General features: G+C 44.9%; 2 protein-coding genes across 2 annotated transcripts in view; one reads left to right on the forward strand and one right to left on the reverse strand.

Annotated features, from left to right (window-relative positions):
- The window catches only part of LOC136610181 (uncharacterized), a 62,660-nt gene extending 58,925 nt beyond the window's left edge, over positions 1 to 3,735 (forward strand). The window contains exon 9 of the mRNA XM_066589424.1: positions 2,947 to 3,735. Within this exon, the coding sequence (XP_066445521.1) occupies positions 2,947 to 3,065 (119 nt within the window). The 3' untranslated portion in view covers positions 3,066 to 3,735. The remainder of the gene's footprint in view (positions 1 to 2,946) is intronic.
- Positions 3,736 to 3,960: 225 nt separating this feature from the next.
- Positions 3,961 to 25,746, reverse strand: part of LOXL2 (lysyl oxidase like 2) — a 56,719-nt gene continuing 34,933 nt past the window's right edge. Inside the window, exons 4-14 of the mRNA XM_066593177.1 lie at positions 24,634 to 24,845; positions 22,579 to 22,798; positions 22,145 to 22,328; positions 21,816 to 21,967; positions 19,978 to 20,145; positions 18,304 to 18,469; positions 17,972 to 18,215; positions 11,462 to 11,577; positions 10,907 to 11,043; positions 6,202 to 6,313; positions 3,961 to 5,023 (exon numbers count right to left, since the gene is read on the reverse strand). Of these exons, the coding sequence (XP_066449274.1) occupies positions 4,944 to 5,023; positions 6,202 to 6,313; positions 10,907 to 11,043; positions 11,462 to 11,577; positions 17,972 to 18,215; positions 18,304 to 18,469; positions 19,978 to 20,145; positions 21,816 to 21,967; positions 22,145 to 22,328; positions 22,579 to 22,798; positions 24,634 to 24,845 (1,791 nt within the window). The 3' untranslated portion in view covers positions 3,961 to 4,943. The remainder of the gene's footprint in view (positions 5,024 to 6,201; positions 6,314 to 10,906; positions 11,044 to 11,461; positions 11,578 to 17,971; positions 18,216 to 18,303; positions 18,470 to 19,977; positions 20,146 to 21,815; positions 21,968 to 22,144; positions 22,329 to 22,578; positions 22,799 to 24,633; positions 24,846 to 25,746) is intronic.

Consider the following 25,746-nt stretch of genomic DNA (forward strand, 5'->3'; position numbering starts at 1 on the left):
TCTAATGACTTGTTAGAAACCGCTGAAGTCAGAACCCTCATCAAGCTTCCCCTTATAACTTAAAGGGGTTTTGCCATTATAACCTTCCCCCATCCTCCAACTGGAGCTGGGCCCTGCCTAACCCAACCCAAGTGGAGGTGCTGGCATCGGGGAAATCCACTTAACTCTTCTGAGTAATGCCAGAAATGGCTGACCGTATACTCCATACTTTGCTATTGAAGGGGTTTTGTCATTAGTAACAAGCATGGGTATACTCCTCTCCTGGTTTTCCAGGGACACAGCTGACTGCTGGTGTCACCGTCAGCACTTCCAGCATCAATGCTCATATCCTGGCCACCATGATGCAAGGAGTTTGGGCGCACCACTACTGTGGCTGCAGTAGTCATGTGCTATGGCCCAGCCAATCTACCTGTAAATTGGTCTGCCAAGGCAAGCTGTGTCCCAGGGCATCAGGAGAGGGGAAAATATCCTCATTTATTTTGGGCAGGGCCCAGCTAGAGAATGATGTTTTGTTTTAATGACAAAACCCCTTTAAAAGCAAAGTATTGAGTATACGGTCAGCCATCTCTGGCATTACACCGAAGAGTTAAGTGGATTTCCCCGATGCCAGCACCTCCGCTTCTGTTTGGGTTCTGACACTAGGTCATGCGCTATGGATTCTTCCTTCCCCTGTCGTTTGTGACATGACTATCTCTACATCCGCTATGACAGAAAGGGGCTGGCATAGTTATTGAAATGAGCCAGTCAATCAACTAGGGCGCTGCATCACATCACCGACAACGAGACCGAGGTAATAATGGGCAGTTCTGGAACAGAAATAATAAGACATGCTGTGATTTATTTATTACATGATTAGTTTATGGGGGGGGGGGGGGGGGGGGAGGTGAGCTGTGACATCAGCTGTAATGAATCATGGCTCCTGTGAGCCCTAATAGTGACCCCCCCCCCCCCCCCCCCATAGTGTCCCCAGTTGTAATAGCGACCTCCCTGTAGACTTTCCACTGACCCTGCCTGCAGCTCCAGTCTGGTGGCTGCTACTGAGGCTGTGACCGCTGGCCTCGGCATCTGCACTGCGTACAGGGCGACGCACACAGATGCTGAAAGGAGAGGGGGGAATACAAAGGCTGGGGGTCACAGATCGCATTGCCCCTGCTGGACAGGAGCTGTAGATGGGGTGAGTAGAATTTCTGCTACGTTTGCAGCCTGGCTGGCAGGCCACATAAAATGAGATGGCGGGCCTAGGGCCTTTTATTTGACATGCTTGATCTATATGTGTATAGATGTGTCCTGACTTCTCCACCCCAGAGATGTTGATCCTTTTTTCCCCATCATTCACTTGGATTTCAACATGCCAGATGCTTTTGTTCTCGGGAGATAAACATCTGCCAGAAGTGTCTGGCAGCGGCTCGCTCCACTCTCCTCAACCAGAACACATGCAAGCTCAGCTTAGTATGAGGGGTCGGGAAGAAGGGCGGTCAGCAGAACCGTGTATGGCCAGGTTTACTTTGCTTGGTCTGCATTGCAGGCAGTGCAACTCGGTAACGTTTCAGCTGCAAATTGACAAAAGCCCCTCCACATTCCCACAAATGTGCTCTAGAGTCGGGAGGGGTAACGTTTCTCCTTGGGCTAATTTCACACGAGCGAGTGTGCTATTGGGCCGTGAAACTTGGACTGATATTGCGGTCGCCAACATGCAATGTCCCCGCGGATGGTAGGCGGTTTTGTGTTTTAAAAACTCTTCACATCCCTTCAGAGAAGCAGCAATCCTCGGCTTACCAATTCCTCCCCCGTCGGTCTACTTACTAGATCTTCACCTCACTGATCTTTTCCTGTCTCCTGCAGTACCCCCCAGGTCATCTCACCTTCAGCTGGCTAATTCTTCTGCTTTCTGTGAGGTTACATACATTGCCCGCAGTCTCCTTCCTGCCAGCCACTGTACGTTACGTCACAGGCCAGCAGGGGGAGTGCCGATCTACTCCAGTGACTGCTCATGCGAGCCGTCTCTGAAATAGATTAGCATTCCTTCCCAGCCAATGAACGTGACCTTCACTGAGCGGACCAGAAGAAGAATGTGAGGAATGCAGCCTTCATAACAAGCCGGTGTTGGGTGAGGTGACCCCAGGGCACTAGAGAAGTTCAGTGAAGAGAAGATCTGGGAAGGAGACTGACGGGGGAGGAATAGGTGAGTATAGATTTTTTCATTTATTTATTTTTGACGACCAAACCCCTTTAACGCCACCGGATCTACGTTTACGCCCTGGCTGCGTGATGGTTAATGCAACAGAACGTAAACTTATTTTCTGTGGATGGCATAGGGTTAGAAGTGAGCCCACGCCATCCTGCAGCAGGAGCCAGCTATGACTGACAGACGGTCTCCCGCTACAACAGCGGAGATTGGTGCGAACATAGATACCCGCTATTAACCCCTTACATGCTGCAGCATGCAAAGCGTTCACAGGGGGGAGTGTGACTGCTTCTTGTGACGTCATCACCCCTCTATGTAATCACAGAGAGCCAATGGGTTGCAATGGTATCCGGGCCTGCCGTGACCTTTGACCACTATTGTAAGCATTAATGCATTGCAGTACAGAAGTACTGCAGTGTATTATCATAGCTTTTGTGGTTCAAACTCTCTACAGGGATGTAAAAAATACTTTAAAAAAATTATTTAAAAAATAGTAGTAAAATCACCCTTTTTTGTGCACTTTTCCCTCATTTTCTAAAAAAAACAAAACCTATTCGGTATCGCCATATCCGTAACAGTTCATTTCGCCTCCCAAAAAAGCAATAAAAGTGATTAAAAAAAAGCTGTATGTACCCAAGTATGGCAAAATAAGAGTTATGGGACTTTGAATGCAGAGTTGTTGCATATTGGGACCCAAATAGGCCTTTTCTTTAAGGAGTTAGTGGTGCTGCTCCTTCTAATCACAGGGTTTCTCTTTGCAGCCTTTATGTACCCTCATATGGAGAGACCACGAACAGATATGACTGTGGCAAGAAGACTTGTGACCCGAGCGCTGGCACTGCCAAAGGAACTGCCAGACCAACCTGTGGTGGAAACCTAGTCGCCCGTTACTTCGGAGAAGCGGCTTGTGCTAGCCATGTGCGCTGCTGACACTTCTAGGTCAGGTTGATGTCTGCAGAGAAACGGCTATAGAAGCTTCTTCAGAGCGAGGAGCGTATCTCGGCTATACGTGGCAAAGCAGCTCCATCTGGACGAAGAATTATATTCTGCATATGGGTGGGGTCTGTGACGGAGCCGGACGGCAGCATTCTGACTTTCCAAGGTGCTACGATCCCCCGTCCTACATATAGTTTGGTTTGTTAGCCCAGTCTATTTTGTACTGGCACATAATGCCACCTAAATTGGCATGGATGCTTGAGGGGTATATCCACTAACCTGCCTGACTTTGTTTTCTGTGAAATATCTTTATTTGGACCAACCAGATATGTGAAGCTAAAGGTGCGTTCAGACGGAACGATGATCATTCAAACGCACGCAAGTGAAGGTCATCGTTCAGTCTAAATGCGAGTTGAATGAGAATCGGGCGCTTCTCATTCGTCGTTGAGGACTAAAAATCATCGTTGAGAATCGTTCACGTACCGGTCTGTTTTACATTCCTGTGTGAAACGGAACGAGAAGTGAACGATTCTCAACGAAGAATCTGCCTATCTAAACGGGCTGCACGAGCGAGAATGGAGCAGAAGCGTCGTTTGATTAGGCAGATGGGCAGAGGGGTTGGGGAAGGGGGGGGGGGGGGGGGTCTAGTCTTCCATTCCGGATGCCTTAAAGCAGCGATACCTCAAAGTTGACTTGTTTCCTCTGTTGACTATACTCAGTTGGCATGTGCAGTGTCATGTGTTGATAACATGATCTTAATGGTTGTTGCATTACGTCTGTGTTTTTTGTTTCTTTTCTTCTGTTCGTTCTCCGGCCATGTAGGAAATGATACACACATATTGACAACCAGGTTTATTTCCCCCATAATCCCAGTACCAACCAGACGGGGAAAACATGGAAGCCCGATTGCTGCTATGGCTTTCAGTGAATCATGCATTCTGGTAGGTTAAGTGATTGAAAGCAAGTGTAAATAATAAGTTATAATTTATTCCTAGACATACACAGAAAGGAGATATATATGTATTTGTACTGAGTGGACACAGTGCCACGGCGTAGCTGGTACCGTTGAGAGAGAAGTCCTTTTATTTTTTTTATTCTGGACCGCATGAGCGCAGTTTAGCTCTACAGGTCACTGCAACAATAGACGACACATTACCATAATCTGTGCTGATGGTGGACCCATTGGTAGAAGAAGAGTTAATAGCACCATAATTACCAAGTGGGTGCCTATGAAGGGTGGACGCAGGGGTCCCAGGATAGAGAAAGCGATCAGGAATATCAAGATCTAATACTACAGCCCCTGATACTCCATGATTCAAGTTACAAAACTAACCATGAAGTTGTCACCGGTCGCTGACTACTACCATACTGCAGTGCACAGACTTTGCTGGCCAGGCAGCAAAGAAGTTAAATTCAGCAGATGGTAAGCCGGCCGCTACAGTACTTGTTCTGTCATATTCTCAGGCCCTAGAGAATTGCAATGTCCTGTCCTATTCTTGGAATGTGTCTCTGGAAGGACTGTGGCAGTCCTGTGTCCAGTACACCGGCCTGGGACTCCTATGACAGTGACGCGTATATTTGGGTGGTGGCACATGGGGGATTGGATAGGATGGAATGACTTCAGAACATGTTTGTTCACACGGGTGACCATTCTGGGTCTGCTCTGTACCAGGGAATGTAAGATTAGCCGGAAGGATTTGCCACATGCCTCGCACTTTGCAGGTGCCACAGGCTGTAGACTTCCCCCAAGGCCTGTCTGGAACGCATGAGGCTATACTCCTCTTCGGGGTGGAGAAGAGATGACTGCAACTCTCTGCCACTTCTACCGGGAAGACAGCTGGTTGTTTATGAGCCCGCTAAAGTGTTCAAACTTCTCTTCAGTCTCCGTGCTGTAAGAGCCGCCTAAAGAAAAAGAAAGATGGGGCTGTTAAGTGTGCATACAAAGTATAGAGCGCACGTTACTCCACCTGAGGTCTGTTTGGCACAACATACACTACATGGCTGCCAGTTGGACACTGGTACACGGTCATAACAAGTAATTGGACACCTGAGCAAGAATCAAAAGTAGTCTTCATTTCCATATGTTAGTACTTAGTGGGGCTACTTTGGTCCTCATGACATTGGATACACTCCATGGCATTCTTTCTACGAACGTCTGATATAAGTAAGCTGGTGTTTCCCTCCATTCATCCTGTAAACGTCTGATGATGAGTTCTCACAAAGGAGAAGGCTGCTGTTCATATTTCCTGGCCTGATGTTTCAGTTTGTGTCAAAGTTGTTTAGTAGGATTTAGGTCGGGACTCTGTGTAAGACAGTCCAATCGTGAAACAGCGTTGGATGTGTGACAAGATGCGTTATCTTGTTGGAAGTATTACTGACTATTTCCAGAGTATCGCACATTGTCTAGAATGTCAGGGTACACCTTCAGGTTCATGGTTTTTGTCACTATAACCAACAGACTGAGCCCTTGCCACGCAAAACATTCCCCGACCATAACACAACCTCTGCCGTACTTAAGGGTGGTTTCACATGGACGTATATGTGCATGCAATCCGCAGAGAATAAAATCCATTGGTGCGTGCAAAAAATAGAACCTACGCCATTTTTGTGCGCATTTGCAAGCGAAAGATCCACATAGAAATCTAGAGGAGGTGTAAAATACATCCCTGCACATGGGAAAAAGCCTCATCACAATTGCAAATACGTTGTGCTGAGGGCAACGCAATTGCACATATGCACAGGTAAAGCCATCTAAGGCAAAAGGCGTTCCCCAGGTATCCTCTACATCCACGTACGTCCATCTGATCTAAATCCATGGAACATTCTTCCATTTCTAAACTGTCTGACGACGCTCCCTGCACCATTGTAGACAGGCCGATGCGTTGTGCTTCATGATGTGCAGCTTTTAGAGTGCAGTTCCCATCATGAGCTATGGCTGATCCCTCCAAGTGTCTGCCTCTTGTGTAGCAGGGTTAGATTGTGTCTTATTAGCATATCACATGTACTATTTTACTAATGGGGGTGCAATTACTTATGTTAGGATAGTGTGTAGGCAGCGCTTGATGCATCTAGGTACTCACCTATATGGCAGTTATACATCCAGATCCGCTGGCCATCATATTTACAGCGACACTTCATGATGTTGTTGGTGTAGTCGGATTCTGCCACTTCCTGATTTGGATTAATGACAACCTGCAGGAACAAGAATATAGACAATGTACTAACTGAAGAGCAACATAAAGGTGGAGGTGTCCTCAGATTGCACATGGACAGGACTCTCGACTACTAGATGATGTAGCATTTTCAATGTAACGAAGCTCAACGCTGGAAACACACTTGGGCTTCGTTCACACGGGCATTGTTTTAGCACAGAAACAATTGTGGCCATACTGCATTAAAAATTGCGTGACTAGGCGATTTGTGATGCGCAGAAGAGCCGTGTGTTGCTTTTAAAAAGCACAGCTGAGAGACAGACACTATTGGGGATTAACCCATAGCCTCACTTTCTCTCTGCTATGGGAATCCCCGAGGAATATCCCCATAGTGCGGGGAGTAAGGGGTGGGGCTAGAGGTCTCTTCCCTGGGACTTCCCCATTGCAAGTTGAGAGGGGAAGGTTACAGGGCTTCCCTGAGACCTAGCCCTGCTCTTGGGGAAAGCCCTGTAACCCTGCCCCTGCTGTGGGGAAATTTCTTGGGGAACTGTATGCTGGGGAGAGGGGTGGAGGGAGTCACCTACTGCCCTCTGCTCCTGGGGCATTGCCCGCTCCTTACAGCAGAACAGTTAAAATTTGCTGCCCATAAGCACACTTTAAATGGCCCACTGTAAACTCCTATTAGTCCCCGCAGGGATGAGGGGAAGCCCTAGGGGTTCCCTTAATCCTCACAGGGTCTAACAGGAGTTTACAATGGGACACTTAAAATGTGCTTCTGAGTTTAGTGTTACTGTTTGGAATTACCTCTGTCAGCAGAAATCCTCCTAAAAACTTGTAATCTTCTTTTCTGAGCATCAGATGCATCTAAACTCCTGCTCCCATAGGAGTCTATGGAGACTTCTGCACATCACGCATCAAAGACAGGTCAGGTCCTATCTTTTCACGCAGCACGGACCTTAGATGCGGGCATTGCAGTTACGCATGTCTTGTCTTTTTAAGGTGCTGTATTTTTGCATATCTAAGATTACTTCATCTGAACGTTTCTATAGGAAACCATTGCCTCTATTAGACATGGCTTTTTTTTTTCACGCGTCTATTCTGTGTAAAAACCACATTCGTGTGAATGAGGCCTTATAGAGATCTTTAACACAGAAGTCTTCTCTTATTTTAAGAGGAGTTGCCTAAATTCCAGCTTTGATCTTAATTCAAGAACCTTTAAGATAACCCTTTGCTCCGCAGTTTCTGCGAAGGACATGTACAGACAAGCGTAAAGATGTATACTCGCTGTGTATAGTCAAACATAACTAGTGATATGGATTCATGGGTTTACACAGCTTAAAGGGCCACTCCGGTGAAAATGCATTTTTCCATCCCTGTCCCCTCCTCTGATTGCCTGTCACACTCTGGAGGTCTCCTCCATGTATGCCAGCTACTTCCCTGCAGTGTACCCTCAGTCTGCTAGCTGCTTGAGACAGATCTTTTTGCCTCCACTGGTAGCATGAGACTACCTGCAGCCTAGTTGGGTTGTGTAGGTAGTCCTGCCCTTCCATGATGGCACATATATATGTGCCATGACAAGAAAGTTTTCTGTGTCTCCCAGCACAGTCTCAAGAACATGGAGCAGATACCGGGACACAGGCTGGTACATGATGAAGGCCAGACTGAGCTGTAGAAGGGCATCAACCGGTACCTGCTCCTTTGTGTGTCGAGGCACATGAGGAGAACATTGTTCTTCCTCCTTACAAGTCACTGTCAGATCACACATGGGATATTGTGGACCGTTTTGGGCACCGGTACACAAAAGGACATATCAGAGCTTGAGCGGGTACTAAGGCGGGCAACTAAAGTAATTAATAGAATAGGTGGACTACAATACCCAGAGAGGAGGTTATCAAAATGGTAGTTACTTAGTTCAGAAAAGACAGCTGAAGGGCGACCTAATAACTGTATAAATATATCAGGGGACAATACAGAGATCCCTCCCATCATCTATTTATACCCGGTACTGGGTGTCCTCTACGTCTAGAGGAAAGAAGGTTTCTACACCGACATAGAAGGGGGTTCTTTACTGTAAGAGCAGTGAGAATATGGAACTCTCTGCCTCAGGACGTGGTGAAGACAAATGTGATAAGAGTACAAGAGGGACCTGGACACCTTTCTTGAGTGTAACAATACTACATGTAATAGTCGCTTGATTACCTCAGAAGGGTTGGTGATCCAGGGATTATTCTGATTGCTGGATTTGAACTCGGGGAGGAATTTTTGCCCTAAAATGAGGAAAACTGGCCTCTACCTCATTTGGGTTTTTTTATTTTTATTTTTTTGCCTCCTTCTGGATCAGCATTGCAGGCTGAGGCTAACAGACTGAACTGGACGGACATATGTTTTTTTTTTTTCCAGCTTTGAACCCTATATTACTATTATGAACATCTTGACCCGTTCAGACACTTGCTATGTAACAGTCTCTTTGATAAACAGAAGCTAGCGATCCAGTGCTATAATCATTGGCACCATGTGACCTTTGCCATTTCTACACAGCGTCTTGAGTCTATTGGCTGAAAAGCTCACATTTTCATGCGTAATCCAAATGGCAAATTACCGGATCGCGACCTTAAAAAATAAAACTGGATAGAAAGTGCCAAGTGAAGACATCTTCAAGATGAGTAATACTTTTCCTGACTACAGCTGTGTCTCTTGATCACTTTCCAAGTTTTTCTTTCCATTTTTAGTGAGGCAGCTCATTCCGACTGATAATCTGCTGTTTGTCACATTTTCTGTCCACGTTTTGAGGATGGAACGCGGAAAATATTTATAAAGTATTGCTGAATTGGCTACAAATCAAAGAGGCTTTAAAAATCGTGCAAAATGAATTGGGAACATACAGTATGGGTGGGCAGCAAAATTACATGCAAGGATAATCCCAGCATACAGTAACTGCATCAGGAACCAGAGAGCAGGCACAACATATTGTGCCCAACGTGGAAGTATCAAGTAATGATCTATCAAGATCCAAGAGGTGTGCCGTATGGAGAACTGGAACCATGGCACAGTGTAACGATTGGTTGGCACTATTAGTGCTGTGTCTATTATAGATATTGACATAGTCGAATTTCTTATGCAAATTGGATCACAACAGTGCATCCCACTGTTTTTTTTTTTTTTTTCACGCAATCCGTATAACCATGTGAAGAAACTGACGTGAATTGGCACACTGACTGCTATGAGACCGTGTGCTGTCAGTCTAGTCTGGTATAGAATCAGTCAGCACAGGGACTGAAAATGTGTTCCCTTGGCCTTAGATGAGAATTTGGCATATTCGCAATGTCTGGCTAGAACTGTCCATGCAAACAGAGAAGTGGCTGTCAGAAATAACATCCACATTCAACCCAGGAGGCCCCTCACTCCTCTCCTGCAGGTCAGTGTAGTGTTCTTCAGCTTTCATGAGACATGGGAGCAGAGTACCCAACAGCAGACACAGTGCCTCACCTGGTCTTGTGGTGTTGCTAACTGAACCCCACTGGACTAGCAAAATGTGGTGTGGTCGAATGAGTCATTGTATCAAATGTGTCGAGCTGGTGGTAGGGGTTTGTGTCAGGTGCAGACCCCATGAAGCCATGGACCCCAGTTGCCAACCAGGCACTGTGCAGGCTGGTGGTGGTTCCATACTGGTTTGGGGCATGTACTGTTGGCACAGGCTCAGTTAATCTGTCCCCCCTAAACACGTTATTGACCAGTATGCACTATATTTTACGGCCTCCTGACCATTTGCAGCCCCTCATGGACTTCATGTATCGCCACAATGATAGGATATTCCAGCGGGATAATGCACTGCGCCATTGGGCCCAAGTTATCCAGAATTGGTTCAAGGAGCATTTTGGAGAGTTCCTACGAATGGTGTGGTCTGCAAACATGAGTCCAATTGAGCAATTATGGTATGTGGTGGATGTGGTCCATTCTCGTCCAATATCCTGCACCTATAAAGACCAAGGGGCTTTGGCTGGCTATCCAAACGGTATGGCTCAACGTAGCCCCAGACGCCTTACATCCACTTGTGGAATCAATGCCCTATCGAGTTGCTGCACTTCACTGGGTTAGAAGAGGTTTCTACACGATATTAGTTCCTGTCCCATGACTTATGGCACGTTAGTGTAAAGGAAGTATTTGCCAGAAAAGTGGTCTACATTGTGTATTTTTACGTATTATAAAGCACTGGCGGTCAACCTAGTAATTATGGCATACTCTGCCATGGTTCTTGACACTGCTACACAAGACATTAAATATCCTGCATGCATTTGCAGTAGTGGTAGCCTAATTTGCACCGATCTTCTCTATTACGTATTATGGATGATGCAGATCTAGCTGATTCAGTGCTCGTTATTTTCAGATCTCTGTTATTTGTGAGGCAACCTTTCTAATGTAAAAAAGCGGTCAGTGTTATTTAGGTATCAATGAGGGTCCTATTAGCCAAACTCCCTTAATGAAATATTTATGGATCTCCTAGACCCCTTTTAAGTAGTGCAAGAGAAACAAGTCAGAACTTGACCATGAAAAATGAAGACCTGTATATAGTGTAGGTCTATTAATGGTGACTACATACAGGAAGGATCTGGCTGAATTGTATTGTAGATCTCACCTGAAAGAAGTAATCTCCAGGAGCCACGTCTGTAATATCTATCCACTGACAGTCAATATCATGTCTGTAGACATCCCAACAACCAATGCTGATGCCTTGTTCTCCGAAGTTAGCGCATACGTATTGCTTCTGTGATTCTGAAGAGACAAGAGGAAAGAGATGAACATGTGAGCTCTGAGAGCAAAGTGTGATTCTTCTCAGTGAGAGACCCAAGGAATCTTGTAGATATGATACCTTTTAATGGCTAACAGAAATACATAATGTTAATGCGAGCTTTCAGGTCTTCTATTGATCCTTCATCAGGCTAGACTGGAACTGCAGCTCTGAGAGCAGTGACTTAGAGCTATATCTAAGGTTTGTTCCCTCCAGACAAAGGAAACCATCCTAGAAGTAGGAAGACTTTTTTTTTCCTTTTCAGAAAAGTTATACTTCCCCTCTTAGCTTAGATCTTCGTTTTTTTTTGTTTTTTTTTAAATAAAAATTGGTTTTAGAAATGGCTATAAAAATGACCCCAAAGAGAGATGATGATGATGAGTTGGATGATGGTTTCCATACCTGTTTCACATTCTGAGTCCTCCAAGCAGAAGCTGGCCTTGTGTCCTTCTGCAACCTTTGTTCCATTTAAGCTCAGTAGGTCATAATGAGTGAAAACCTCCATACTGTGAAAGTGGCTGAAAGGAAAGAATCCATAATTTGACTATCAGTACAATGAAGATTACTGTATCATGAACGCTTAATGGAATGTGTAGAAATTACAACGAGGATTGGGGTTGAAGACCATGTAGCAACTTGCTCTGGATTGGGAGATTCAACAATAGAAGTGCGAATTTCTGTTTTAGAGGAATGCAATGCACTAAAACCGCTGCTCTATACTGCCTCGTTTTTGTAAAATTGCTATCAATTTTTTGTGTTTGTTAGTTATTTAGACTTTATATTTTCTTAAGCTAAACAAGTTCCAGAATTCAAACAATATGATTTACAGAAAAGTTTCACAAGTTGCATAATAGTCCATCCAGCCATCGGGAACTATCATAATAGTCCAACTATTGTTTGTGGATTGGTTTATGAAACTAATTAAATTTTAATAACTTTGCACTTTGGCTTCCTGTTCAAGCCATGTGAAGTATACAGTAGAACTTGATGTGGCAGTCACAAAACTTGTCCAATAAATTTGTAAGAATGCTGTTGGCAAACCAGTACACGACCAAGTGAAGGAAGCAATTACTGGATAAAATTGCATAAACAGGGAAAATCTCAGTATGCAATTATCAAAACATTGGCTAGACCTTCTCGACAATTCAAGGTACCTTCTCAAAAACTACAAAAACAGAATCAACTGCCGTTGGGAAGAAAATGGGCCGCACATCAAAGATTTCTGCCAATATAGAAGAGCATTGCAGAGAATTGACAAGAAGAATCAGTAAACAGCAGTGGAATTCCAATACTGGCAAGGATTTAGGGAACACAACATGCAGTAGAGCCATACGCAGGCTAGGTTTTGGCTTCTACAAGGCAAAGGAAAAAAACAAGCCTGAAAAAAAACAAAAAAAGGAATGTCTGGCGTACGGTAAGGAGCGCCAAAACTGGGTGCCTCATCAGTGGAATTCGAAAATATGGATTGACGAGTCGAGGTTCGATCTCTGTTGGCACCGTACACAAACGAGTGATCCCAACTTCTGAAAAAGTGTTTCACTTGTTAGACTGTCTAACTTGGACAGTGGAATTTCCAACTTCTGTAATGGTGTTGGGATGCGTTTCAGCTAAAGGCATTGGCAGTCTCCACTCCATAGTGATTACTATCAATCCTCCTATGTACCATAACATTTTGGCTGAACATCTTTTTTCCTCTATTTTGAAGTTTCAAAAATAACGATGGAGAAGTGATTTTCCAATAAGATGGAGCATCCTGTTATACAACTAAGTTGACTAAAGCCTGGTTGGCTCAAAATGCAAGAAGTTATTTTATGTAAAGGGGAAGCAACAAAGTTTTAAATAAACTTATTGTTTTTTTGCTGGATTACTTGGGACTACTTTTGATATGTCCACTGATAGTTGGCCTGACACCCTTTATATGCCTTTTTTGTGCAAAAATCGTACTAAACAGCCACTCTGCTCAATATAAGGAGATTGTGTGAGTGGTTGCTCATCAGTACCTTGCACCTGTGCAATTTGCTCCTCCATAGGCAGTTTGGCTGTCTGCATGTTGAGGGATGCGGTGCTTCTACCTGCCCTCTTGTATCCATACATTGGTAAGTATATGGCCGCTTTTCAGTGATTTTTTTTATTTTTTTTTCCCTTTAAATTTTTTTTGTCCATTGTTAGTTGAATTATTAAAGGGGTTATCTAGGCAGAGCCCATCGCATACACTGCTCCAACCCATGTAGTGGCTGGCACTCTGAAATCAATGGGACCCCAGCATGCAATTACAAGCACTGGCTTCCACACTGACCCCGATGTATCTTGGCAGGCGCCGCCTAGATAACCCCTTAAAGCGGACTATGCCTTAACAAAGGAAATCTTTGTGTCTTGTAGCTGTAGATTTTTTTGAACACCTTTTCTTCTACATAAATTTTTCTTTGACAACTTCATTTGTTAATTGTATTATTTTTCAAAGAACGTAACTAAAGCTGATCTGACTAAAATTTCGAGGGTAGCCAGACTTTGATCATAAAAGTCTGGAACAAAAAGTTGGAAAAGCAATAAAAAGTATTTAGACCTATTCAGTCAGATGAGACATGAAAAGCAAAATGCTGACTTCAATTTTCTAATTTACCTCATCTATTAAAACGCAGAACATCTAAGACCCTCATCTGCAAAAAAAACTAAAATATAGCCACATGGCCTAATACATTACATATGGAAGAACTGAAGAGGAAAGCCACCAGTACAAGCAACTCTGGAAGGTCAGCACATGTCTATAAGGGGTTTATATGGAAACTCCTCATTGACCCTCTGAGTGCCTCTTAGTGATGGGATGTTCGACAGATGAGAAATGATGTTTCTGGGTTTAGGGGAGTCACAGCTGAGGTTTATGGAATCCTGATGAGGATGTTTATGATAACTGTACTTTTAGTTTTCTTTTTGGAGGAGAGGTATAGTTGAAGAATACAGTAAGTGTCTTGCATAGGTTTCTGGTACTTGTTTAACTTCAACTATTAATTTTTATCCCCAAAAGAAATGCTGTATGAGGTGGCAAGACAGTGGTCATGTGTCCAGGACTCGCCATGGTCAACTGCTATAGTTGTTGAGTCCTCACCGGAAAAGGAGGTAGTACATAGCACACTAAAATCAATGAGCAAGCCAAGTAATGCAGGAATGGACTGTGTCATCCATAGCGGGAGGTGATGGAGGGAGGTCCAGACCACAAATTGGAAAATGAGTTGTCGACTATACATTGGCCACTTTCTAAAAAGGCTCCCAACTAGTAACACTTTAGACCTCCTTTGGCCTTGAGAACCGCGCAATTTGTTGTGTCCACCGACCGTTATTGGAGGACCCAGAGTGTGCCAAGAAAACATTCCCCACGCCATTACTCCACCAGCCTGAACTGTTGCCATCCGATTGAAAGGTTCATCGATTCATGCTGCTTTCACCAAATTCTGACCATTCATCAGTATGGTGCAACAGATATCTGGCTTCATCTGAAGAGGTGAAATTTTATCACTGCTAAGTGATCTAATTTTTGCACTCTTTTGCCCACTGGAGTCAAGACTTTCTGTTTTTCTTACACAGCAATAGACCTCGCACTGGTTGTCTGTTGTTATAGCCCATCCATGCTAAGGAATGACAAGTTGTGCGTTTGGACACATTAGTTGGAGCATCAGCATTGTATTTGGCTCCAGTTTGCTTGTCTGTGCACCACCTGTTCCTCCTCTGACTCCTTTCGTTGACGAGTGGTTTACATCCACAGGATCCCCTTTCACTGAATTTCTCCTCGATCACATTCTACACATTGCTGTATGAGAAAAACCCACAAGGTTGGCATTGTACAGTATGAACTACTGGCCTTGGCTAGTCTAGCACTGATGACCAGGCCTCATTGGAAGTTGTGCAGCTCACTCAATTTTTCCAATTCTAATGTTGATTTATACTGAAACTAATCCACAGAAAAATTGTCACATACTTTCATGCTGCACTTCAGGAAGCTCCAACCATGAAAGCTCTGGGATCTTTAATGAGCTAGAAGTTCTTTGGCTACTTCAGCAAAAACACATTTTTTACTTCCCTGCACTCCCGGATTGCCTGTCACACTCTGGAAATCTCCTCTGTGTATTGCAGCCACTTCCAAGCTTTGCAGCCTTCTGTCTGATGCTTAACAGGCATCATTTGATTGTGAGATTTTTGCTTTAATCCCATGATGCATCAGTTAGAGGCTATACCATTTCTGCCTGCTTGGTGGACAGTTTAATCATGATAGCATATTCTTCTAAATTAGCTTACAGGCCATAAGTATACAGTCAGGAGGATGAGCTGTGATCTCCTCTATTATATCTATGTAAGAGGAGCTCTGTGATCATCATCAGTAACTGTTACAGGAGATTTCATGCCCCCTCTAGGCAGTTTATGTGGTAGGATCCATGTAATAGCATCACACAGACTGAGAAACTGACTAGAAACTGAACACATAAACCCAAGTAAATCTGAACTGGTCAGAACTGAGGTCACATGACCATCTGAGGTGAAAGACTATACTAGCGCATATATATATATATATATATATATATATATATATATATATATATATATTGGGGTAGCCCTTTTAAGTTTTTAGTTTTTTTTTTAAGCTTTCCCAGTTACATCATGGAGTGCAGTAGACTTGTGTTACCTCCAAGATAAGAACAAGCTTAACCATATAATATCTGGCAGCTATTTGATGTACTGATCCCTGTATTATGGGTTCAGTCAAGGTCTCTCATTTATGGAGTGTTTACTAAAGCCCCCCTAGCATTGACACCTGCATTTTTATACCCTTCAGCACAGCATGTTCAGTACTTTCTACCCATCCCCCAAATAAACTCTACGTGTTCCTTTCACACTATTGGTCCTGCACCTTTACTGCCCAGAGCCACAACACACAGATTCCTCCTTCCCGCCTCATACCACCTGGGCCATGGCTTTACCTTACACTAAGCAATGCTTATGTAGCCGCCCCACCCTGTTCTAGAACTGAGCACCAGGAACACAAGGTGGGCTTTATCCTAATTCTGTATTCCTCGACTCCAGTCTGGAAGGCTCTTTATAGCATATGTAATTAAGAGGTGGGCTGTACTGAAGTGCAGCTTGACCTGGCTACACCGCCATTCTATATTTAAGACTAATTTTGGATTTCATATGCTTGGAAATTCTACATTTAGCTCAACTAATCTAATTCAGATCAATGGTAAATAGCAAAAAGGAGTATCGGGTTCATGAGGGCAGGAAAGGGAACGGAAACATTCCAGGTAGGACTATTTGTATATTAAAAAGGAAATAAGGTTTATTTTTGTAATAAGTTGGCTCAGTGGTCTAATGTGTTTACAGGAACATTTCTGCACTTAGAACTAAAAAAAACAGTTAAAGCGTCTGGATGGGAAGTAAGAAGGTCATATTTGAAATTCCAGCTACTTCTGAGGAGCACTGCCTTGTTTCTTAGGCTGGGTTCTGAATGTGTCATAAGGTCCACTCAGCCTTTCCATACCAACGGTCTTTTTGAAACCATGAGAATGGTAAAAGATGGAACCCTGGACATGGACTTCAATTAGTCAACTGGAGACCAAACTTTGGTCTCTGTTTGACCTGGTTTCTGTTTCTTTTTTTAATCTATTTTGGTGGATAAAATAGCATAGCCCTTGTTGGTCTCAGTTTGACTAATCAAGTCAATGGTTCGGTTCGGCGTTCCATATGAATACCATTTTTGGCTATTTACAGAGAACAGTGAAGACTGTGCAAATGGACCCTTACTCAGTGTATCTGCTGACAGTGGCTAATTGTGTTCAAGGGACAGCAGGAATCGTTTTGAAGAAGAGGGGCAACACTTGCAAACATACATCGTCATATACCATTGGGCATATACAATGAATAGCTCCTTTATCAGTACCCTGGACCTTTCATGATTGTGGCTCCCTTGTATGGAAACTAAACCTATGACCTCCCAGTGCAGCAGAAAATCAAGTGAACAAGCTTTCTGTGGATCAGTTTAATTTTCAATCCACACCCGAATGGGAAATCAAGTGGTCCATAGTATGAAGGAGGCCAAGTCATTGGTGCTAGATTCGCCGGGCCCACTACCCACCTTCTGGGGTCTTTTTGGGGAATACTCTGGAGAGTATACAGTGAATGGTGTAATTAAGGAAAAACATCCAGCAAAAATGTAAAGAACTTGTTGATGAAAGGAGTCAGAAGAGGAGGTCAAGAATCATAATGAACAGGCCCATCAAGCGGAATACAATGCTGGTGGTTCAACTGATCTGTCTGAATGCACAACTAGTCATTCCATAGTACATATGGGCTATATCAGGAAATGAAAGGAAAGACTCAATTTGCGGTAGGGGTGTGTGTGAGGAGGGGGGTGGGAGGAAGCAAACATTGGATCACTGAGCAGTGGATAAACATCACCTGTCAGAGGAATCCAGATTTCTGTTACGCCATGCTGATGAAAGGTCAAAATTTGGCACAAGCGGCATGAATTGATGAACCTTTCCTGTCAACTGTCCAGCACGTCAGTACCCTTTATCAAATTTGCAGCAAATACAAGATGCTTCTTGTCCGCAGGGGCCGATATACCTCCAGACTGATTTCATCACCTAGTGGAATCTATGCCATGAAGAATGGCTGAAGATCAAAGGCGGTCCAAAGCATAATCATAGCATTCAGGGTCTATAAACACCTGCACTGACTCAGGTCAGAAGGCAACCCCATCCACTACCCTGAATACAATCAGGAACCATATTCCATAGTGCTGTGGTTTATCCATGCCTCTTGTACTTTGGATAACTTATTTCTATATAGGTTTTGGGGAAAAGTAAAAGTTATTCCCCATGTACAGCAGAGTGTCTTTTTACCACTTAACCCGGGTCCGTCACTTACCGATGGCACTCGTGCCATACCCATGCATGGCGTCCACTTTTGGGTCTAAAATCAGCTTGTCCATTGTTGTGTATCTGGGAGCTAAAACGCAGAAGCCGGCGATATCCTGTGGTGTAACTGGCGCGGTCGGCTGAGGAGGAGAGGCAGCGTTCTTCATGTGCACACTGAAGCATAAACATGGGTCTGTCTTCCAGATAGGTGGTCTGCTCAACCAGTTGGGCATTTAAGACCAGATCTGAAGCAGCTATGAAAAAGAATATTAGTCAGTGGCAGATTGTTCACTTCGCACTATGTAATGATTTATAAATGCTGTAGAGTCGCTAAATACCTACTCTCAGCACAAGCCACTCCAGCAGCAAAACGACCTCCACCTTTGGGACAGTTGAGGTTGTTGCCATCATGTCTGCAGTGTGCCAGAGACATCTCTGTGCCTGAACATTTTACACCACTCATGATGACGTCGTCAGCCTTGACATCCCCCTGCCAGTACCATGTTTCCTGGAGAGACAGAAGAATGCAGCATGTGCTTCTAAAAATGTTTAAGAAACCACCATCTCTTGGCGCCACCACCTTCTTCAGCGGCGCCAGCAGTCGCAGCAGCAATACTGTTTACGAAACCACTAGGAAAACTGGGATATCATTGTGCTTGTGGACCACAAAGTATGTTAATAAACTGGGCGTAGCTAAAGGCTCATGGGCTTACAATGGCTTAGGCAAACCTCTATATAATGCAATCATTATATAATAGTCAGATGCCAGCTCTACACAGTGATAGTGATTACAGTGCAGTTACCTCCAGTGCTCACAGGTGACTTCTCCTCTGATTGGCTTTCATCACTTTTGATTTGCTTCTCTATCAGGATCTAGACCGCCATGAAGACGTCACCTCTATACTCTTTCCCTATTCTGCTGATACTATTGATGCCCTCGCAATGCCCCCTACACAGTACTAGTGCCCCCTTTTTGCCCCACAAAGTAGTAATTCCCCTAAAATGCCAACTCCAAGTAATACCCCCTTTGTGTCCCACAGTAATACACTCCCTTTTTGACCCTTCCACAAAGTAATAAAGTCCACTTTATGCCCCTAAATAGCATATGTGCCCCTCTGTGGTCCTTAAATAGGGATACGTGCTCCCCTGGGTCCTTTATATTGCTTATTTGCTCTTCACTGCCATGACCGCATTACTGCTCCAAACTCCAGGAACTTCATTCAATGGCACTTTACCTGGTCTTACACCGCTTCCTGTCACATCAACAGCAGCTTTCATAGCTGACTCCTGCCCCGTCTTCTGTTAGCAGAGTTCAGTAAAGTGCCAAAAACGGGGAAGAGTTGGCTGCGCAAGTGATGGGATGCAGTGTAAGACAAGACCAGGCATAGTACTATTGAATGAAGTGCCTGGAGTTTGGGTACAGAGCGCTGATAACGAGTGGCACTCTGTGTCTATGGTTAGGGGGGCCTTTTGGCTCTACTGGTTTAGGGGCCTGGTTGCAATTGCAACCCTAGCGACCCCTATTGCTATGCCACTGCTACTGTAATACTTGCAATCTAGACCAGTGAAAAAGACTCCCAAGGATGGTTGCTAAATTATTGTATTACCAGGATTGGCCAATAGTAATGGGTATAGAGCTACTAAGTCACTAAGCACCAATGTTACTAGTCTAACCATTGTAAGTAGTCATGGGAGATGGAGGAATAGATGGAAACTGACATATTAGCTGGCAAACATAACAATTTAGGTGATGGTATGAGTGGTGACAAGCAGCCATAAAATTCCTCAGAAGCCAACAATATCATTAAGGCATGAAGTCAGCACAGAGGTGACAGTGCGTGAAACATGAATTTCTGTAACATAATTAGCTGTAATAATCCCACAAAGTTAACACCGTTACATAAGAAATGGGTGTGACATTACCCGGAGGAGTCAAAATAGATCAGAAAATGAAAAGCAGCAATGGCATCCGCCTGTGAAGGCTTATGTGAAGTTCATGTAGCATTCAGTGCTTACCTGGAAAGCATGGCTGGCGAAACCCAGTCCTAGCTGCCTACACACAACCATGGCCTCCACTGTGCCCCATCTGTCACTACACACAGTGCCCCACTTCAGTGTGCCATTCTGCTCCATCAGCACCTCAACTCGTCCCTCATAGGGGTTACGGCCGCCATTGAGACGGACCTGTGAAGGAACACAAATATTGGATTAATTGAGAATATATTCATGGCAGAAGTTTTCATCGTCCATATAAACCTAGATTTACTAACATCTTGGGGAAAGAAAGAATGACCAAACTTTGCTGTGGACTTGCACTGGAGTGGACTAGAGCTACAGTGTTGGTATAGTACATGTTCAATCACGTTCTGGTCGGTGAATGCTGTATGGTTATACTGTAAACCAGATGGTCAGAATGGGGCACCATATGTAAACTAGGAACCAACAGAGCCTCGTGTGGTGCAGTGTGTAAGCTCTCGCCTACGACCTGAAGGTTGCAAGTTCGATCCCCGCATGTATCAGGTAGCCGGCTCAAGGTTGACTCAGCCTTCCATCCTTCCGAGGTCGGTAAAATGAGAACCCAGCTTGGTGGGGGGTAATAAATAATAATTACCTGAAAGCGCTGCGGAATAAGTTGGCGCTATACAAATACCATGATTTGATTTTTTTTTTTTTGGAACTTTCATCATTGATGCAATGTTCTGAGAACGACCTCATTGCACGATCTCAACAAATGTGCATAGCTGTGCCAGAGCAGCCTTCTAGGGTATTCTAGATCTAAATCTATACTGAATTATCACTGCATTAGGAACACCTGCTCAATAACGTGTTGGTCCCCCTTTTTAGAGTCATCTTGGTTTTCAGACGTTGGGGAAAGATGGCAAAAATCTTCCATACTCCACTCATTCGACCCATGCCTGCTGCAGCAGCTCCGTCACATTTTGCAGATAAGCCCTTTCCAACATATTTCAAACATGTTCAATGGAGTTACAGTCCAGTGAGTTTAGGACCAAGGCAGTGTGGAGAATTCATTGTCATTCCCATTCAAGGATTGTGGTATGATGACCAATGGTCCTAGACCATGGCAGGAAAATGCTCCTCAGACCATGACACCGCCATCAGCCTGTTGAGCTCCAATGGTACATCCATGGGATATTTGTATGATTTAGCGGGAAACGGGACTCATCACTCCAGAAGATCTGTTCAAGGTCCACTGACATTTTTCCTGTCAGGATGCAGAGGCACCCTTGTTGGTCTATGCCAATGGAGCTCTAGTCAACACAAGGTGCATGGCATGGTCATTGTGTAAATTTGTCTAACTTCTCTGCTGTCAGTGGGTCCACTGTGACACATCATTGCTGAGATACCAGATGTGCCACCCGACACTCGCTTCTAGGATTAATTACATGTAGCTTGTCACTGTGTTGTCTTCTGTTCAAATACTCTTGATATCACAGTTTGGGAACAGCCAACAAGTGCAACTATTTCAGAAATACTGGCACCTCCTCTCTGGGCGCCAACAATCTGCCCGCAGTCAAAGTCACTCAAGTCAACGCGTTTACCTATGACTGTAAAATGTTGCCTTCTGCTGCACTGAGGAGCGGGCAGCATTTTATCGGAGAGCAGATTGTGATGCAATGCACGCGCTACCGCCTCACTGATCACAAGATGTCACATGCCAGCTGTTCCTAATGCAGTGATCATTCAGTGTAACAGGTGGATGTATCAAGTTTGTGCTTATACAGGAAAACCAATGCAGCAATAGCTGTGGCATCTCCAGGTAGGGACTTCCACCCATGATGCAGTATTGTTTACCTAGTAATGGTACAAATTCATATATTGCACCATTATCTCACCTGGTTTTGAAATCCCATGGCTGGTACGTTACACCTCACGGCAGCGTCCTCCTCGTGGTTGCAGCTTACTGAGTGGGTATTAAATTTGCAGTCTATGATTGACTTTTCAAACCCGTTGCACTCGAGCTCACTCATATGGATGTGGCCCATTCCTGAGAAGAGATGAACAACATCCGGTGTATCTCTTGCCATCCTTGCATTATACAGTAGGACAATGATCTCCAACGTGAGGCTCTCCTGCTACAACCGCCGATATGCCATAACAGCCTGCGGTTGGGGACCACTGCAGTAGGACTTACAGTATATCACAGCTTACGTTCTTATATTACCTTGCCCCAACTGTGCTCCCACCAAGGCCTCCTTGGCACTTCCAAACCCAAGTTCTCTGCAGACCACACTGGCAGTCAGCAGGTTCCACCGATCGTCACAGATTGTTCCCCACTCGTTATTCTTCAGGACCTCGACACGTCCTTCTCCGATATTGGCTCCACCCCGCAGACGTACCAGTGGTTGCTATAAGGTAGGGTTGAGATGAAACGAAAGTAAGACATACAAAGCATACCCATAATAAAATGTCAATCCCAATTCTAATGCTACATTAGAAATCATGCCTGTCATCAATGGTGGCCACAACAATGGGTGATATTAAGAGTTTCTGGTGGAGTTACATTTCTTGCTTGGTACATGGTGGTCCAGGGATGCAATCTATTTAATTCAGGGTCACTCAAGCTCATAAGTGTGCGCAACCTAACTTCAGTCATACCTCTTGACGAAAGGCTTTGCGGAAGCCGCTGGTCGGACTGGGGGCGAAGGCTCTTCCAGGAATACAGCTGACAACAGCGGGCGCTCCACCTGAGCAAGTTTCATTAGTGGTAGTATTACGGCTGAGCGCTGCTCCCACACAGGTGGAGATGTGCACCTCGTTCCCGGTGCAGTTAGCTGAGAACTGCCAATACTTGTGTTTCCTACGAGTGGCGAACAGTCTGGAGAAAGATGCAGTTTAATTAGGGGAAGACTAGGAAATAGCGTCTAACATTTCACAGCTATAGACGTCCATAGATTATTGCTTTTGGATAAAAGGATAGAATCTGATTGGTCAGTCTTGTTTTTAGAGTCTTATATATATATATATAATTAGGGATGAGCGAGTGTACTCGGAAAAGCACTACTCGCTCGAGTAATTTGCTTTATCCGAGTATCGCTGTGCTCGTCCCTGAAGATTCGGGTGCCGGCACGGAGCGGGGAGCTGCAGGGGAGAGCGGGGAGGAACGGAGGTAAGATCTTTCTCTCCCTCTCTCCCGCCCGCTCTCCCCTGCTCCCCACTGCGACTTACCTGTCAGCCGCAGCGGCACCCGAATCTTCAGGGACGAGCACAGCGATACTCGGATAAAGCAAATTACTCGAGCGAGTAGTGCTTTTCCGAGTACGCTCGCTCATCTCTATATATAATCCCTCCATGGTTCAGGTAGCCGGCTCAAGGGTGACTCAGCCTTCCATCCTTCCAAGGTCGGTAAAATGGGACCCAACGGGGCAAGTGAGCGAGAATCCTCATTAGTCACAGTTGCTTGGGTTTCAGCTGACCTAAAATCCAGGTGACTATTGACCCATTTAAACAGGCAGTCGTTCATCTTGGAATGACTGCCTGTTTACTCTGAATGGAGGTGGAGGGCTGGAAGAGATCTCTGGTGCGCTCCACCTCCATTCAATGACTGACCATCTCTCTTGTGTGAGCGATAATCGTTGGCATGGCTGTCAGGCGCTTAAGCCACCCTAAGGGCGTAAGCACAAAACCGCATACATACTTGCACATTTTACTGTATTTTTTGCGCTGCCGGCGACCCACCCACGCCGTGATTTAAAAGGCTGTGCAGTTTAATTAGTCCCTGATGTTTTAATTTCTCTGCGAAATTGGGCAGTGTATTGTGCAATTATGGAGGTACTGGGTGCGCGTTTGCACAGCTCATAAACTCCTTTGGTGCGCAAACACCAAAATAGAGCATGGGGCGTTTGTTTTTTTCACAGGCATAATGTGAGCGCAAAAGTGAAGATGAACTCATTGAAAACTATGAGTTCTATTCTCTGCGCACTGCGTGCGCCCCTGTGCGTCTGAACTGAGGCCGGGTGAGAAAATCACACCAGATTTGTGCATCTTGAATGGGGTCATACACATGAGCGATGGTTTCCTGCATGGCACCGGATGTGATGCAGGAAACAAATCACGGCATGTCCTGTCTTGCTCTTCAATGGGGCTGGTGGCAGATTCGCGCCACGTGCGAGGTGATGCCAGGTCTCCCATCGAAAACAATGGGCATATCCACATGGGCGCAGGACACCGCCCCACTGTGATTTAAAAGGCTGCTGAGCCAACGTGTAATTTTCCTGGCGATGAGAAGCATTTTTGATTAAAGACGGCATCGCTTCTGTCAATTTGCAATCGTCACGCGTGTAAAACTCAATAGGATCGCAAGTGTTGACTTGAATGGGAAACATCGCATCACGCTCACTTCCACATCACACGGCATGCAGTCTTTTAAGGTCCCACTGAAAACAACGGACGAGGCGTTCCGCGGGACGGACAAAGATAGAACGTGCTACGATCTTTTTTCTTTGCAGCATCACTCCTGTGTTGAAATCCCTTCAGAAGACTGGATTTCATATTCATGCAAGTTTTGGGCACACGGCACAAACCTCGCGTGAGAATATCATTCATGTGAAGAAGCCCTTCTAGCGTCCATTTCTTTAGACCACTAGCTAGAAGTAACCCGCCCCTCCGTCTACATGTACTTATAACCGTCCTCCGTGAGGCCAGCGCACTTACTTGTACACCTTCTCATTGTACTTCCTCTCTCCGGGGAAGCCGAACATGCCGCATATTACTCTGGTGTTCTTCTTGGTCCACTGGGTGTCACACACCTGCTTCCAGGCGCCATCTGCCTTGACTTCTACGTAGCCCTCTGTTACCGGTATACGTTTTCGGTATGCGGACAGAATCGGCCGTATACGAACCTCCTCAACCTGGATCTGTAGATCCTGCCGTGAGAGAAATATTTCAGACACAGAACACAAATATGAAGCGAACCGGTCCATTATCCTCTCATGTGGGCGGAGTATAGATGGTTGGTAACAAAAACGCAAAATATCTGCAGCTCTAATCTTACCAAAAATATCCACGGGGCCGGTCTACTGGTTTACATAGAACCAAGGTGCAGACTTTTCACACATACCCTCAACTACCATATTACCAAGCTTACAGCTGGGCGAGAAAAAGTTATTATACATCTATTTATTCTTGCTCATGACCTGAAGGTTGTGGGTTCAATCCCCGCTTGGGTCAGGTAGTCGGCTCAAGGTTGACTCAGCCTTCCATCCTTGCACCAGGGGACTTTACCTTTTTATAGTCAATTAATAGAAAGAGACTCATGAAGGAGAATCTCAACCAGTTAGTTCTGAACTAAAGTTTAAGCAGACTTGGGCTATATAGTAGGACAATGATCCAAAGCACACAAGAAATCCCACCTTTGAATGGCTGGCGCAAAAGTAAGGTTTTGGAATGGCTTGAATCCCATTGAGATGCTGCAGTAGACCCCTAATGTAGCTGAATTAAAGGGGTCTTCCAGGCAGCGCCCACTGTCAGTGCCAGGATACATTGGTGTTGGAGCAGAAAGCCGCTGCTCCGACCCCTGTGTAGTGGTCAGCGCTTGTAATTGCAGGCTGGGGATTCATTGAAATCAATGAAGTGTAGTAGTTTATAATTGTCATTGCAGAGTGTTAGCTCAGCAGTCTAGCCAAGTGTAAGGGATAACAGTGCTCTCTTATGGCTCATCCCACACACCCAGTGAGTCACAGCCCATGTTGCACTCTACGTGACCACAGCAGAATGCAGGGGGAGGCTCTATACTATGGGGGGTCTGCCAGATGTGTGATTAACCCC

The sequence above is a fragment of the Eleutherodactylus coqui genome, chromosome 2, assembly GCF_035609145.1.
Source record: "Eleutherodactylus coqui strain aEleCoq1 chromosome 2, aEleCoq1.hap1, whole genome shotgun sequence".
NCBI classification, from domain to species: Eukaryota; Metazoa; Chordata; class Amphibia; order Anura; family Eleutherodactylidae; genus Eleutherodactylus; species Eleutherodactylus coqui.